Genomic DNA, 18720 nt, shown 5'->3' with positions numbered 1-18720 from the left:
TTCACCCCGTCTCAGAAGATTTTAGATATCTGACGTTTCCACTCCGTGTTTGAGGCGTTTATAGTATAGTATGTGTGTGTGTGTGTGTGTGTGTGTGTGTATGTACACTCACCTGTGTTGGAGTGCATGTCGTCGTTGTCGGACTCGTTGCCGTTCTGGAGACTCATCATCATCTTCATCTTCTGCAGCTTCTGCAGCTCAGCCATGGCTGCTGCTGTGAGGCCTGTGACACACACACACACACACACACACACACACACACACACACACCTCCGTTAGCCTCATCACGACTACGTCAATCAGTGAAACATCACGTCACATGTTGGTCACAGTTAACCAGCTCTCGTTAGCACCTTGCAGGTGCTCCGCGGCGTTTCCCATGATGCTTTGCGGCCAGCCGTGACATAAACACACACACACACACACACACACACACCGACGGTCCAGCTCGGCCGTCGGTGTCAAACCTCTCTTTTATCGCCAGCGCTTCGCTGAAATGTTTCAGGGTTGTGAGCTGCGGCTTCGGACGCCTGGAGTCTGATGTGGACTCACTGATACGGACATGACACACACACACACACACACACACACACACACACACACACACACACACACACACACACACACACACACACACACACACACACACACACACACACACACACACACACACACACACACACACACACACACACACACACACACACACACACTCTCTCTCTCTTTTGTGTTGACTAAGATCCCCGGCTCTGTGCACTGACCTGGAACTGACTTCTATACACAACAACCAGCAGAGTGAGAGAGATGACCCTCAGAGTGTGTGTGTGTGTGTGTGTGTGTGTGTGTCATTGTGCAAATCCACTATTATGTGTGCAAGTGTGCATGTTAGCTTTTCATTGTGCTGAGTGTGTCTGTACAGTTTGCATGTGTGTCTAAGTGTGTGTGTGTGTGTGTGTGTGTGTGTGTGTGTGTGTGTGTGTGTGTGTGTGTGTGTGTGTGTGCATGCTCTCAAGTGTGCAGGTCAGTTGGTTTTGCCCCGGTCTCGCCTGACGGCCTCGGAGGAATGTCCATTACCCTGTACAGTTGTCTGAGAGCCATAAAGAACACACGAGAGAGGGATGGATGGATGGATGGATGGATGGATGGATGGATGGATGGATGGATGGATGGACGGACGGACGGACGATGGATGGATGGACGGACGGACGGATGGATGGATGATGGATGGACGGACGATGGATGGATGGACGGACGATGGATGGATGGATGGACGGACGGACGATGGATGGATGGATGGATGGATGGATGGATGGATGGATGGATGGACGGACGATGGATGGATGGACGGACGGACGGACGGACGATGGATGGATGGATGGACGGACGGACGGACGGACGGACGGACGGTGGATGGATGGATGGATGGACGGACGGACGGACGGACGGACGGACGGTGGATGGATGGATGGATGGATGGATGGATGGATGGATGGATGGATGGATGGATGGATGGATGGATAATCAAGTAAAGGTGTGTGTTTTCTTCTTCAGTTAAAAGTTAAACAAACACCTTGGTAGTCTCTGACATCAGGTCTCTGACTCCAACTATTGGCCAAAATTAGTACCGGCGTCGTGTCATCAACATCCCATCGACAACGACGTCCCGGCATAGACGGCTGGGCGACTCCAGGAGGTCACGCCCCCCGGGGAAAGAGAGGGATGGAGGGACGGAGGTGTAATCGCATCTGTTAATGCGGTTAAACCTCCTCACCTGTAGGGGGAACCCTCGAGCTAAACAAACTCCTTCCCTCCAATCGGGTGGAGCGCCACAGTTTATAATAACAGAAACGGATTCTTCATTTGTCAAATTGAATTGAATAAAACTTTATCAACTCCCAAACGGAAACAATGCAGCCACAATTATGGGCGTGGCCTCTTGATTGACAGCTGAGTTACTGTAGAGACCAGAGGACACCAGCCGCCTCTCGCTCTACAACTCCTTCCTCCCGCTGCAGCTGAGTCGTCCATCAGAAGCATGAGTTTGTTCACTCATTGTTCCATACATTACTTACTACGACGGAGTATTAGGGCCAAACTAAGACAAAAAAAAATTGAAATTACAAGAATAAAGTCATAATATAATGAGAATAAAGTCGTAAAATTACGTGAATAAAGTCATAATGTTGCGAGAATAAAGTCGTAATATTATGAGAATAAAGTTGTAATATTACAAGAATAAAGTCGTAACATTACGAGAATAAAGTCGTAACATTACAAGAATAAAGTGGTAATTTATGAGAATAAAGTCGTATTATTACGAGAATATAAGTGGTAATTTATGAGAACTCTAACAGGAAGAGCCTTTTCTCCCTGTGTTAAAATGAGGAATATTGAGCATCTTGTGAAGTTATATTTATATATTATATTATATATTATGACTTTATTCTCGTAATATTACGACTTTATTCTCACAACATTATGACTTTATTCTGGTAATTCTACGACTTTATTCTCATATTATTATGACTTTATTTTCGTAATTTCCATTTTTTTTTTTGTCTTAGTTTGGACCTAATCCTCCATCGTAACTTACTGTGTGGAGGTATGGGGAAATACTTACATAACAAACATTGATCCAATATTTAAATTACAAAAGAGAGCCATAAGAATTGTAAATAATTCAAAATACTGCAACCCAACGAACCCACTCTTCATTAAACTAAATACCTTAAAATGTGTAGATCTAGTTGAGCTAAGGACTTCTCTTATAATGTATAAGGCACACAACAACCTACTTCCTTACTGCATTCAGGAAATGTTTTCACCCAGAGAAAGTCGGTATGAACTCAGGGGAACTTGTATGTTTAAAAAAATAAAGGTAAGGACAAACTTTAGAAGTAGATGTGTTTCTGTTAAAGGGGTAAACTTGTGGAATAGTTTCTGTGATGAGCTGAATGTGTAGTTCTATCCGCAAATTCAAAAAAAGGTTTAAACTTAGGGGTAATTGATAAATATAAACTATGACCAAGAGCAGCTTCTCCTGTAAATCCTCTATATCACATGCTTTTGTTGTAATTGATCTCTGTAATACTTTTTATTTTGATTTGTTGTGATTAGGGGTGTGCAAACAAGGGTACCTCATGATTCGATTCGATTTCGATTATTGGAGCTTCGATTCTTCGATTATTGTGATTTTTAATGCTTTTTTCCATACAAGATGGATTTTGTCTTCATCTGTGGCTACATTTGTAAATAAATAGCCAATCAATTAACTCAGTTCCTCTAACAACACTCATTAAGTAAATAACAAGGTTTTTTGAACATTTGACATTTATAAGACACAAAATAATTTATTTTATGACTATGTAAACATTTGCTCTTTGACTTACTTAACTTTGACCAGGGAAAGCTGCACTTGCATGAGAGCGCCCTCTATTGGCGGAAAACACTGAAAACGGTCAAGCCCTGGATTTAATGAGTTCATTAATTCAAGTAAACAAGATATGTACTTAGTGTAAACATATCTGCCATATTTCAAGTGAACAATAATAAATGTGCATTCTTGAAAATGAAATGATTCCGCAGCTTATTCAGTCTGGATATCTGGATAGGATAACTTAAAAAAAAAAAAAATTGCACCCACCTCTAGTTGTGATGTGATGATTGTAAAAAATTGTTGTGATGTGATGATTGTAAAAAATTGTTGTGATGTGATGATTGTAAAAAATTGTTGTGATGTGATGATTGTAAAAAAGGGTAGGCATTATATAAGCTACGGCTTCAGTCTACACCTTTTTTGGTTCATTTATTTAAACTATATATAGTTAATATATAGTTAACTAACTAACTAAGAAGTACTATCTGTGATGTCACGGGTAAGGGGCGGAGCCATCGTTAGCTAGGTCACCTGATGCTGCCGCCTCCAAACATTAGAAGGAAACAGATATTACGGAGCCTGAGGCAGAACGACCAGACTGCTGCCCCGCTGAGAGAGAGGGGGATGAGGATGGAGGGAGAGAGGAGCTTTTCACTCCAACAAACCTACTTCTGCTCCTGTTTTGATATTCTTTAAAAATGATCACTTGAAATATGTGAAATTAAAAGATGACAGAGAGGAGAAAGAAAAAGGAGTGATACAAGGAAACAAAAGGAAAAGTGAGTTTGGAAAAGAAAGACGTTCCTTCTGGTCAGAGACCCGTGAGCCGGCTACGACGGACGGGCGGGTTTGAATTTCACCACATAAAAGCCCTGTTTCCTTGACGTTAATCGCACGACGACGGTACCATGACCCAATCAGAATCGCTCCGACACCTGGCGGTGGAAAACCGGCTGCAAACGCCAGGATGTCCGGACGTTACTGGAGTTTCTCGGATTGTTCAGCAACTCGTCAGCGACGAGTCCATCACGGACGTCAACGATCCGCGATGGCGGAGGAGTCTGTTTACTCATCGATGACTTCAGTCACGTTTTTAGGTTGAAGATCAGCTGACGTCTGAGTGATGGTTCGGTTCCGGCCGGCTAACAACCGATTTTCTGCCCCGCCCCCCCGACACGTGAACATCGACGCTTCGTACCTCCTTCCCTCCTTCAGCCATGACTACGTTTACATGCAGTCAAAATTCAGGTTATTACTAATATTCCTGAAACATTCGGAATATTGTTGATTAATCATTCAGGATATCTCGATCAAAACAGCGACGCGCGGACATCATGACGAAATTAGCGTAATTTCCGCTTCCTCTTCCTGTATCCAAATTCAAAACAAATGCTTGCAACTTTTCTCTCACCTTCTTGTAAATCTTCTATCCCGGTACTTTCTACCGTCTACAAATGCAGAAATGTTCATATCCTTCATTACATTTATGAAGTGATTAGTCTCCTCCTGGTCTTGCGTTTCTCCGTGTTTATAAGAACTTCCTGGACTCAAAAGACCAGGATTCCTTGCGAAAAAAGCATGCGCAGAAAACAAATTCATCTTCCTTTTGATGGGGATATTCCATTTGGCGTTTACATGACCGAATATTCGTGTTTTAAAAGGAGTAACCCAGGGGTCATATTCGGGTTTTTAAAAACCGGAATATTCGGGTTATTCAAAGGGGTTATTGGTGTTTACATGGCTGTGCAAATTCGGGTTATTGCCAATATTCGGGTTTTAAAAGGGTTATTGATGCATGGAAATGCAGTCCATGTTTCATCTGGATTTACTCTGACCCGGTGACATGCATGCACCACTCCATCCTCCCAGGGGTGTAACTCCTTCATGATAACCATTCCGTTACCGAGCCGTCGGTACGGAGCAGACGTGAACCGACCCAAATACGGTACAATATTTAACAGCTTGTTTTGCGTCCAGAGCAAAATTCACATCAGAGTTTCCACACGGACATCTTAAGTGCCGGACTGGAGTTTGTTATCCGCTAGCAGCCATCATGGCTGATGCAAACAAGGAGGCAGGGCTTGAAACCCCTCCCTCATCTTTAAGGGGTCCTGTCTGGGAACACTTCGGTTTCTCTGTGAAAAGCAACGATGGACAAATACGTGTTTCTGGCAACATGTCAAATCTCATAACGCACCTGAAACGGTGCCACAAGGACGTGAACGTCACTGCTGCAGGAAAGAAAACCAGATGAGCGTCAACACTGCGACCTCTGGCATCCCAACAGGCTTCTGCCAGTAATTCAGATCTGAAGCTGTAACTAACGTCATCGGTGTTTTTAGAGTTTTTAAATACTCAGTTGTTGAGAAGACAGGTTTTTAACATGATTTATATTTTTGTTTCATTTGAGAATATTTCATTTTTTGGAGTACTACTATTTATATTATATATATATATATATATATATATATATATATATATATATATATATATATATATATATATATATATATATATACAGTATATATACACACACATATTCACTCCTGTGATATACTGTATATATACGTACATATATGTACATATATACACACATATACATATAAAAAAATACATACCGGTATACATATATAAATATATATATATATATATATATATATATATATATATATATATATATATATATATATATATATATATATATATATATGTATATACATACACATGTATGTTTAATTTTTATAAGAAAATCTATAAACCATAGTTTGCAAAAGTTAAAAATTAAACGAAAGAAATGTTCGTTTTTTTACCAAAAATGAACCGAACCGTGATTTCTGTGTACCGTTACATCTCATACTGATGCCTCATCGTTCGTATCACACTTTGCGGTTGCTGATGTATGTTTATTCAAGTGGAAACTAACGCTGAGGGGGTTGGGGGGGTAACCTGGGTTTCCTCGATGAAACAGAAGTCCCTCCTCGTCAGCTTCATCTGCTGTTTGGTTACCAGACGTTTACCGTCAACACAACTGAACGATACCCACTTGGAGACGTCTGACACAGCCAAACTGATGCTCGTCCGTCTTTGATCTCAGCAACAGAAAAATGGAGGTGAGAGGGGATGAAATGGAAAACAGAGGCTTGTGTGGGGTCAGATCGGTTCTCACTCATTGATTACTCTGCTGAAGAACACCTTGACACACACACCTGCACACGGAGTTGCATGTGGAGATACAGGAAACACACATAAGTGCGGACACACACACATCCGCACACACCCGCACACATGTGCTCCATTATGGACACGCACACTCGGACACGGAGTCAGAACGCCCGCTTCGCCTCAGTGCAACCAGGAGTCGATCAATACTGAGGGCAGAGCCACAATACTGTTCTCCATCACGACCATCACACTCCCTCACACACACACACACACACACACCGCTCTGCCTCTTTCTCTCTCAGATCGATGGCTGTCCGCTGTGTCCACGGTTACCGAGCATCGACCCCCGTCGCTAATGGCGACCACGGAACCTTGGGAATTAGTGTGTGATTGATTGACAGACTGCTTCAAAGACACATGCACCATATAGAGCGAGTGTGTGTGTGTGTGTGTGTGTGTGTGAGGGAGAGAGGATATACGTTTTCCCGTGTGCGTCTCGTTGCTCCCCTGTGGGTTGCGTGCTCCTCGTTTACCATCTTTTTCCTTTCCGTGCATCGTAATGCTCTCCGAAGGACGGGAGGAGAGACGACGTGAAGGAAGGAGACGCGTTAAACTTCAGAGTAAAAGCAGTGAATCATCAGCATAAAACGATGCTCAGAACTTTGCCAGAAGACTGTAAACTTTTAACTGACTCAAACACCTGACACACGAAATGTTAACTATTTAAAATAAAAACACCCAGATTTTGTCTCCAACAGCTTTTAAGAGGATCGTATTTTTTATCTCTATTAATACGTTGAGTGATTTTACTTTTTCAACTTCTCATTGTGTTTTTTTAGTACAGCGTGAAGAAGTTAATCGTTTGGTTTTGACTTAAGGTCAGACTAAAGACCTTATTTTACAAAAATAACATATTTACAGCGATATGACCCCCCACCTACTGCAGGATCACAAAGAACATTTAAAATGCAAGTGGAGGCAGCTGTCGTATGTGCTCCTGCCAATCAAAACATGGCATCTCGTAGCGCAGCGTGCTGAGGCTAAGCCCCGCCTCCCCGCTGCAGATTGACATCGTTTTAAGAGTCGACACTAGGGGTGTAACGATACACTAATCTCACGATACGGTACGATACACGATATTGAGGTCACGATAACGATACAATATTATAGCAGTATCTTTTTAACAACCTTGAATGAGGAACATATGACTGGAAAAAATTGTCTTTTATTTGAAAGACACAAAATACAAAACAATGCTGTGCGTTTGCCCTATTGTTACAGTTTGTAATGCTTTATAACTGTTTAAGTTTTAAAGAGAAAGACAGGCCAACCATTTTCCACTAACTGAACTAAAAGTAAATGTCAGGTTTGCATTATGATCTTCAGTTTCAGACAAGTACAAATATTTTCCCACAAACTGAATAGTTTCTCTCATGTATGATTTGACTTTTTTCTTTTCCAGAAATTTAACAACTATAATTTAATAAATAAATAAATAAATAAAAGTAAATAAATACATACAATTTTACATCATAAAAAAGATTGATTCATGCTCACCTTATAAGTGTAAGAGGAGATTTATTTTTGTTAAGAAGTTTATTTTGGTAATTCAGGGTTCATTATTTTATAATATATTCTTTATATTCTGATGTAAATCAGGGACTATAATGACACTAGTCAGTTTATCTGTAGTGATTAGTCTGTTTTAGATTGGGCGGAGTGATACGCCACAGTACGGCACTAGGTGCTGTGTTGATGTTCTAAAATCCTACACTGTTGAGGGACATTAAAGTACACTGGAACTCAGCAGAAGTTGTCCCCGTGTTTATCCTACTCACCACCCCAAAAAGGTTTAATTTAATAAGGTAAGGCTTAACTCTACACCAACCTTACGTAAGTAAAGGTTCAGAGCTCAAAACGGGACTAGTTTCTTCTGAGCGGAGGAAGATTTTGGTCCGTGGGTCGAGGTGCGTTCGCGGCCGCGGTCGCGGACGGATGCGCGTTTCTAGTCAACACAATAGATTAATATTAATAACCCAATATCGCGATACACTTTGTCACCTCCACGACACGTATAGTGATGTTTTTGTATCGCGAAATTTCGTGGTATATTGTTACACCCCTAGTCGACACCACAAAATTTAAAAAGCGCAAATGAGAAAGACGGTTGTAAAACAGAGATGGTTCTAAGACAATCTCTCATGACGACCCAGAACCGCGTCATCAGACCCGTTTTTGTACGGACGTCGACGGCCTGAACGTCTCCTGTGGAGACACCGATGCTCCCAGAACGTTCACCACTTCACCATCTATAGAAGCTAAAGTTAACAGCAGCTAAACGCCTCCTTCTTCAGGTCCGTCCTCCTGGACAGTAGAAGGTACAACTATGGTCCTTGTATCTTGCTCCAGGTGTCATATTCCCCTTTTCCACCAAACCAGTTCCAGGTTCTGGTTCTGGGCCAATGCTGAGTTTGGGACCGGGTTTTCCGTTTCCACTGACAAAGAACTGGCTCCGGGTCCATAAGAACCAGTTCCAAGGTAGCACCAACTCTTTGCTGGACTAGAGGAAAGAAACGCTTACGTAAGCGGAGGGGGTGGAGTTATTAAGACCAACGGCAATAGCAAGACTTGGAGACAGAGACATTTTCAAATAAGAATTAATCTGGATGCAGCAAAGCATCATGGGAGGAGGAGGAGACAACCTGTCTTTTAGAGATGTGTCCACGGAGGAGCTACGAGGACCAAGCCCTGTTAGAGCAGATACCTTGTTGTTGCTGCAACTTTCACTGACGTTTGCAGTGACATAATGACGTGGCTCCTCTTAGCACCCGAGCTGTGGAAAAACAAACCGGTTCTTAGCTGGTTCCTAGTTGAACGAGTTGTGAACCAGAACCAGCTCTGGAACCGGTCTGGTGGAAAAGGGGTAAAATGGTGTTTCCTAGTGATGCACCGAATGTTCGGTAAGCGAAATTGTTCGGCCGAAAATAGCAAAAAAACACTTTCGGTGTTCGATGGAATAAGTGGGAAAAAAAACGACCAATTAATAACGGCGTGTTAGATGACGCAATCAGACATTGAACAGCGTGGAGTCAGGGGGCGTGCGGTGTTAATGCAGCAAACATGGCAGCATGTCAGATCATTACTTGGATGTGGGAAAAAGCAGAGGACACGAGAAATGATCCAGGCTGAGTTGGATTTGGGAAACCGCTTGGTGATGGAGACGGTCGCGGGACGCACAGCAGAGAAAAGGGCCGGTACTACCAATGCGCTGCGCGTTCCCTCACTGTCTGATATGTTTGACGAGATCCTCCAAGAAAATAACCCAGATTTTTACAATTATTATACAAGGCTTCAAATTGCGGAGATCAGCCCCACCACGACCCGTTTAACTGTATTTGAACCGGAGAAAATGAAAAAGGATTATGAGAAAAAATACAATAAGTACAGTAAGACAAATTGTGACTGGCGGGTATTTCACTGCACATTTATTTGATTTATGCAATGGTGAAAAAATTGGCAAAATAAATGAAAAACTGCGAAGAACCATTGTTCGGTATTATTCGGTATTCGGCCAGGTGTTTATTTTGGTTTCGGTTTTGGCCACAAATTTTGATTTCGGTGCATCACTAGAGCTTCACAATATTAGGAAAACATAGTTGACCGTAGGGATGGGCGGTATGGACTAAAAAATGTATCACGATTATTTCTGGCATTTATCCCGATAACGATAAAAAAAATACCAATTCAACTCCACTTTTTTAACTATAAATGTATCTCGCTCTCAGATCCGCCATGTTTGTTACACAAAAACGTCATCAACGGGAATTTATCTTTCTTTCTTTCTTTCTTTCCTTCTTCCCTTCCTCTTTTCTCCCTTCCTTCCTCCTTTCCTTGTTTTCTCCCTTCCTTCTCCCCTTTCCTTCCTTCCTTCCTTCCTTCCTTCCTTCCTTCCTTCCTTCCTTCCTTCCTTCCTTCCTTCCTTCCTTCCTTCCTTCCTTCCTTCTTTTTTCCCCTTCCTTCCTTCTTTCCTCCTGCTCTCTTCTTCCTTCTTCCCTTCCTCTTTTCTCCCTTCCTTCCTTCCTTCCTTCCTTCCTTCCTTCCTTCCTTCCTTCCTTCCTTCCTTCCTTCCTTCCTTCCTTCCTTCCTTCCTTCCTTCCTTCCTTCCTTCCTTCTTTCCTTGTTTTCTCCCTTCCTTCCTTCCTTCCTTCCTTCCTTCCTTCCTTCCTTCCTTCCTTCCTTCCTTCCTTCCTTCCTTCCTTCCTTCCTTCCTTCCTTCCATCCAAAAATCAGTTTTACACAAAAACATAATCAACAGGAATTTATCGTTTTTACCGCGAGATAACAAATTCTTATCGTGAGGAATTTTTTGACGGTTTATCGTGAACGGTAAAATATCGCCCATTCCTAGTTGACCGTTCCGATTCCGATATGCTTATTTTTGTAATAGTTTGTAAAGAAGTTGGTTTGAAGAACTTCAAACCAACAGAAAACTGATATAAATGATCCTCCGGGTTGTTCTCCGGGCCACCGAACATCGAACAGCAGCAGACGATAACCAGATGAAATCTGCCAGCGTTTCCTTGAGGCCGGTCCTGAGAAAGCTTTGGGTTTGCGGTCGGAGGCTGATCTCTGAGATCCACCCCACCCCCCCCCGGTCCTCGCGTGAAACCCGCCACATTCGGGTCCTGAATATTTCATCGGCTGCACCTCCATCTCTGAAGGAAAGCTCTCAGAGACGGAGTGACACTTTGAATAAAACAAACGGGCAAACGGAGAAATTGCTCTTTGTGTTCTGAATTTAGAAACAACTGTTCTGCCTTTTTTTCCGTTGTTGTTTTGCCTCCTTTTCTTCCTGCGAGCACTCAGGAGTGCCAATTTACAAATGCAGTCAATTGCCGTAGTGCTGAGTCAAATAGATTTCAGCTGCGCGCTCCGGCACTTAGGACGCCCATCTCTAGCTTTCACCGGCCGTCCACGACTCCCATTTGCAGAAAACATTTCGTGCGGCTTCTGGTCGACTCTGGAAAGTAATTGGTCCTGCGGCGGTTTTAACTCTGACATTCGCTCGGTACCAACGGTTCAGCGGAAAATCTCGTCATCAGATCAGAAACTTTCCCATGAGCCTCTTCAATCCGTGTTTGTAGGCTAATGAAGAGGTCTGTGTGACATCAGGTTGGATTTCTTTGTTTTTTTCTTCGCCACACCTGCTTCTCCAGATGTTTCATGGGTTAACAGTTTGTAGCTTTGTTAATTATGAAAATAAAAAGGCCTTTATTGCCAAACTTTTTAGTGCTTCCTCCACCGGAACATTTCAGTGAGCAAGGATCTATTTTGTGGGTCTTTTAAACCAAAACGGTCATCAAATTGAGTCCAAATTGGCAGATAAAGAAATAAAAGGTTCTTTTAAACCCCATTTATGTTTTTCCATTGAATCGACTTCCTGGTCTTGTTCTTGTTCGGTCACGGGGGGTGCTGGGTGAGGGTTGGTGGGGGACTGGACTTGTGGGTGTATATGTATATGTGTATGTGGAAAAACGTGTATTTATACATATATGGACAGAAACACGTGTAGAAATATCTGAATAAGAATGATTGTAATAAGTTTGTACACGGGTGGGTATAAGTACAAAATCGTAATTAATTTTTTTTTATATTTATTTTTTTATTGTGGCCACAAAAATTCCAACAATATTCTTACATCATCTTTTTTCTCTATTTTTCCCCTTTCCTAACATAGGTTGTACATTTTCAATACAAAAAAACCCAAAATGGATAAGAAAACAAAAAAGAAAAAGAGGAAAAGAAAAAGTTATGGCCATAGATTTATATTATCATAACAAGAACCAATTGAACATGGGGGGTCTCCACACATCACATTTCTCAAAAGTAAAATAAAATGTACAAAATTATTCAGCAACGCAATGATAAGGTTAATCAGCAAAAATCTGATCTTATATGTTTGACATAACCAGTCCATTTAGACCACATCTTGTAGAAATTCTCAGTTTGTATTCTGAGAGAGAAGGACAATTCAAAATCGTAATTAATTAATATAAATATTAATTTTATTTTAACTTATAAAATGTATCTTTTGTAAGGTGACCTTGGGTGACCTGAAAGGCGCCTCTAAATATGATGAAATATGCTGAATAATAATAATTATTATTATTATTAATCATAAATAATGTCTGTTTTTACATATAGATACCAGCGACTCTGGGTAAATAACTCAGGTTACCACAATTTATAAAATTCTTACTATTAATTTGTGCAACCAAGTTTTTTTCTTTTCTTTTCTTTCATATATACGTTTTTTACTTCTTCCTACTCCTTTTTGGAATGGAATGAACTTCCAGAGGAAGTCGTGCAGGCCCAGTCTGTGAACTCTTTCAAGAACAGACTGGATAGGTTCTGGTCAAACAAAGACTTTTTGTATGATTTTAGAGCTGATAGGTGATGCAAAATGGAATCAATTAATCTGTGTGTGATTTTATGAAATGTTTTGAATGTAAATTTTAGTCCTTTGTATTTATTGTAAGTTATTCTTGATACCGATGTAAAGGACACATGTCCTGTATCGGTCAATTTATTAAACTTTATTAAACTTTAAACTTTTTCGAGCAAAACACATTTGCTATTTATTAATTTTCGTCTACTTTGTTTACGATTTTGCATTTATTATTTAGTGATTATTATTGTTCTTTTTATGTTATTGATTTATTTTTCTGCTGCTTTATTGATTTTTTTTGTGTCTGTAATAAAAGATATCAAAACCAATCGACGGCGTCTCACACAGAGACACAAACGGCCAGGCCTCCGGTTGTCCGGTCTACTGCACCCGTCCGGGTTCCAGCTCCAACAAACCAGGACATTCAACATTCAACCAACGAGTTTCCCGAGAGATTCCTCCGACGCTCTACACCCCCCCCCAACGACGGCGTTCCCGACGCTTCACCCAGGAACATAAATCAGGCTTCAAGCTACTTCCAGAGCATTTTCAGAGTTGGCTGATCCTCGGTCTGTTCACATTACACGACCTGCTGTCTCGTGACTCGGAGCCTGAAAGTCTCTCCTGCTCACATCACATGATTGATTGCTGATTGGATTCAGGATCTGACAGCGACTCGGTCACATGACCGGGTCTATAAAGAAGACGTATTATCAGGAAACACATTTGGGGAAATAGGCAATACCCTGAGAAAAACAGTTTTACATCCGAGTCAGCTGACAGGTGAGTGACCTGACCACCAGGAAACACCTGAAACATGCGAGTATAGGAATGGGCGATATTTTACCGTTCACGATAAACCGCCAAAAAAACTCCTCACGATAAGAATTTGTCATCTCACGGTAAAAAAAACGATATAAGGAAGGAAGGAAGGAGAGGAAGGAAAGGAAGGAAGGAAGGAAGGAAGGAAGGAAGGAAGGAAGAAGGGAAAAAAAGGAAGGAAGGAAGGAAGGAAGGAAGGAAGGAAGGAAGGAAGGAAGGAAGGAAGGAAGGAAGGAAGGAAGGAAGGAAGGGAAAAAAAGGAAGGAAGGAAGGAAGGGAAAAAAGGAAGGAAGGAACGAAGGAAGGAAGGAAAGGGGAGAAGGGAGGAAGGAAACAAGGAAAGGAGGAAGGAAGGGAGAAAAGAGGAAGGGAAGAAGGAAGGAGAGAGCAGGAGGAAGGAAGGAAGGAAGGAAGGAAGGAAGGAAGGAAGGAAGGAAGGAAGGAAGGAAGGAAGGAAGGAAGGGAGAAAAGAGGAAGGGAAGAACGAAGGAGAGAGCAGGAGGAAGAAGGAAGGAAGGAAGGAAGGAAGGAGAGAGCAGGAGGAAGGAAGGAAGGAAGGAAGGAAGGAAGGAAGGAAGGAAGGAAAGGAAGGAAGGAAGGAAGGAAGGAAGGAAGGAAGAAATGAAGGGAAAAAAGGAAGGAAGGAAGGAAAGGGGAGAAGGAAGGAAGGAAATTAAAAAAGGAGGAAGGAAGGGAGAAAAGAGGAAGGGAAGAACGAAGGAGAGAGCAGGAGGAAAGAAGAAGAAAGAAGAGAAAGAAAGAAAGAAAGAAAGAAAGAAAGAAAGAAAGAAAGAAAGAAAGAAAGAAAGAAAGAAAAGAAAGAAAGAAAGAAAGAAAGAAAAATTCCTGTTGATGACGTTTTTGTGTAACAAACATGACGGATCTGAGAGCGTGATAGATTTATAGTTAAAAAGTTGGAGTTGAATTGGTATTTTTTTTAATCATCATTTTTATCGTTATCGGGATAAATGCCAGAAATTATCGTGATACATTTTTTAGTCCATACCGCCCATCCGTAGCGAGTATAATACAATAAAACACAGATAATGTTTAAATACTGAATATAAGTCCAGTATTAAGGGACTAAAAGTTTCCTGTTAATTCACTACAGCCAGGTAGAAAACCTGAACCCTTCTTAGTGAGGCGTTGCTACCCTGGTTGTCTTGGCCACCTCACCTCAATAATATCCGTCAGTCATCAGCATCTCCACGAGTCTGTGAGTTGTTCACACATAACAATCTGGTGCAGACTCCCAACCGCCCGCTAGTCTGTGTTTCCAGATCAGTGACTGGCCTGAAGTTGTCGTGGTGTGAAATAACTCTTAAATCTCCGACGGCCTGAACGCTTTCGTCGAAGTGAGTCACTTAGCATTTGCGTAGCCACCGAAAGTCTAACCCTGCATTCACACTGAAAGCGTCACGGGCATCATAGGCAGCCGGCTGCCATTCATTGTCTATGAAAACGCGCATCGAGAAGCGGCGGGGGCGGCGGGACCGGCAGGGGGGGGGCGAGCAGCGAGTCAATTTGAAGTTGAGAGAATCTGAACTTTATGCAAATGAGCAGCAGCGACGCCGAGGCAGCGTCCAATCACAGACCGGGATTTCCCGAAGCGAGAACCCTCAATGCAGATTGTACTTTCATGTAGACAAACGTACACTCATGCTGATTTTACTGCCGTTTTACCTGAACTGCTCATGTGAAACACGTAACTGATGGTTGAGGAGCTGGATGGTCCCAACGATTTTATTTGCTACATTGATCCAACGAAAAAGAATTAAAACCTGTGCTAATTAATCACAAAACAGGTTAAACATTATTACCAAATCCGCTCCGACCCGGTGTGTCAGTATCAGCGCAGACAGACTGTAGTTTCGCCTGAATTATGGTTCCGCGTTAAATCGACGGCGAAGCCGACGGCGAAGCCGACGGCGTAGGGTCATGGTGCGGTGTGCGTCGCCGCGTACCCTACGCTGTCGGTTCTGCGTTGGTTTGACGCGGAACCATAAATCAGCCTAGGCGGATTTATGGTTCACCGGGAGCAAGGGCCAGAGTCGGCGGCAGAACAGATCTAATTGGGGGGTACATAATAACCAGCGGGGGGGCACAAACTGCCGTTCAAGAACGCAATATGATGTAAATGCTTATATGAGTTTGCCAACAAGATCACAGCAATCCAGTTTCAATTACACAACATACTGCAAAATCTAAAAAAAACAAAAACGACGACGTACAGGCCACGTCTCTCCCTCCCTCGCCCTCTCCATCTCTCTCTCATACAACGCATACACATAAAAATTTGAACGGTGAATCTCCAAATTTAATTTGACGAAATTAGACAGACCCAAACATTCCACATTTGCGTAATAATAAACGCCAAGGCTGGCGCCATGAAGTCAATTAAATGCATGTCTCACCTTTAGAAGAGTTGCACATATTTCACCATAGATCACACTTGGGAACCTCTTTATATTTTAGCGTTATTTCCGCGTAGATAAGAGTGAGTTTGATGCTCCTTAATACGTTTTGTCCGCGGATCAACATCAACCCAGCTCCCCCAACCCCTTGCTCCCGGTGGCTGATTTATGGTTCCGCGTCACACCAACGCAGAACCGACGGCGTAGGGTACACGGCGACGCACACCGCACCGCGACCTATACGCCGTCGATTTAACGCAGAACCATAATTCAGGCGAAGCTGCAGTCTCTGCGCTGATCCTGACGTACCGGGTCGGAGCGGATTTGGTAATAATGTTTAACCTGTTTTGCAATTAATAAGCACGGGTTTTTAATTAAATGTAATTTACGAAGGATGATTTCACGTTCAATAAGATAAGTAATCAATAAAATACAAAGTTTTGCACAAAGGCTTGGCTTGCTTGTGGGCGAGTGGAGGGGGCACAATAACTCATTTGGGGGGGCATGGCCCCGCGGATGAACCCCCATGACGCCGACCCTGGCAAGGGCTCTGGTGGTTGATGTTGATCCAGGACCAAACTTGTTAAGGAGCATCAAACTCACTCTTATCTATGTGGAAATAACGCTAAAATATAAAGAAGGCGTCCCAAAGTGTGATCTATGGGAAACTACTGAAAACATGGACATTAAACCAGAGAAACTACTGAAAACATGGACATTAAACAAGAAACTACTGAAAACATGGACATTAAACCAGAGAAACTACTGAAAACATGGACATTAAACCAGAGAAACTACTGAAAACATGGACATTAAACCAGAGAAACTACTGAAAACATGGACATTAAACCAGAAACTACTGAAAACATGGACATTAAACCAGAGAAACTACTGAAAACATGGACATTAAACCAGAGAAACTACTGAAAACATGGACATTAAACCAGAGAAACTCTGAAAACATGGACATTAAGGATCTTTGGTAGAACATTTCGTCTTGTTTTGGTCAACGAAAATGAAGACACATTTTAGCAGAGTTTTTATTTTGTAATCTACATTTTAGTCTGGTTTTTATTCCTCTACGATATTGCATTATACATTTAATCATCGTGATCGTCACATGACCAGCATTTTCGTTGCGTCTCGTCCAGTGACGTGCAGTGAGGTTCATGGTTGGTGAGGCACTGACTCCTTTAGTGTCAGATTTACAAATATATAAACCAAAAAGGGTAGCTTATTCAATTGGCTACTGGTTATTTCATATCTCATCAGCATTCTTCACAAAAAAACACACGGGCACACACACACGGTACATATTACAGATACGTAAAGGTAAGAAAAACGTGCATTTGTTCTACACCCTCCATGTGTTGTGTCTTACAAGCATTAAACTTTAATGGTCAAAGACATTAGCCAAACTGTGGAAAATCAGGTCAAATAAACGTATCTGCAAACATTATATTGGCGACAAGTAAAGATACGGCAACCAGCACGCCAGCACGCACCAATCGCACGTATCAACACAGTTTGTGATGGATGGTCCAATCAGAGGTGAGGCTCGTTGCTGCCGCACCTCACGTTTCATCCCTGTATTTGAACAGGAAATATGCAAATTCAGCGATTTTGACTATAATAAATGTTCGAAATTACATACATAAAGATCACATGGGACAAATATTAATATAAATTTGATGTTATAATTATTTATATTTTTACTTGTCATGTCACTTGTCATCCCTGACCGCACATCCCTGGTCTCGTCTCGTTTTCCTCAGGTGATTACGGTTCGTTGACGACGATATTTAGTCAGAATTTTCGTTGGACGAAACAAACTTTAATTAGCACCAAGTAGTGATGCACCGAAATGAAAATTTGTGGCCGAAACCGAAACCGAAATAATAATAAACACTTGGCCGAATACCGAACAATACCGAACATGGTTCCTCGCAGTTTTTCATTTATTTTGCCAATTTTTTCACCATTGCATAAATCAAATAAATTTGATGTAGGCATGTTTTAAAAGAAAAAAATATTTTATAAAATTACAAGGTAGAAAACATTTGTTGAACATAAAAAACTGAATTTTTTTTAAATTTCCAGCATTATGTTGTTTTGGTTCCACCTCCTGGTGAATGTTAGGTAAAATTCTTATGGGGTTAGTTTTTGGTTGGCCAACAATTTATGTTTGTAGTGCGCAACGTTACGGGACGGAACGGCCAGTCTATTTCCTTATTTTACAACGCCGTTATTAATTTTTTTTCCCACTTATTCCACCGAAACACCGAAAGTGTTTTTTTTTTGCCATTTTCGGGTACCGAACAATTTCGGTTACCGAACAATTTCGGTACCGAACAATCGGTGCATCACTAGCACCAAGTCAACGCCGCCATGGAGGCTTTAATGCAATCGGTGTAGAGAGAGTACCGAGCAACATCTGCTTCTGTCCGTCCACCTGTACCTGGTGGAAGTTGAATATCGTCAAGGTTTGCCCTGAAAAA

General features: G+C 41.8%; 1 protein-coding gene across 1 annotated transcript in view; it reads right to left on the bottom strand.

Annotated features, from left to right (window-relative positions):
* The window catches only part of LOC133420431 (dachshund homolog 2-like), a 144529-nt gene that overhangs the window by 46005 nt on the left and 79804 nt on the right, over positions 1-18720 (bottom strand). Inside the window, exon 5 of the mRNA XM_061710124.1 lies at positions 113-223. Coding sequence (XP_061566108.1) covers positions 113-223 — 111 coding nt within the window. The remainder of the gene's footprint in view (positions 1-112; positions 224-18720) is intronic.

This window comes from Cololabis saira, chromosome 20, assembly GCF_033807715.1.
Source record: "Cololabis saira isolate AMF1-May2022 chromosome 20, fColSai1.1, whole genome shotgun sequence".
Classification (NCBI taxonomy): Eukaryota; Metazoa; Chordata; class Actinopteri; order Beloniformes; family Belonidae; genus Cololabis; species Cololabis saira.
The sequence above is the reverse complement of the archived record's forward strand: the minus strand, read 5'-3'. Positions and strand labels throughout refer to the sequence as shown.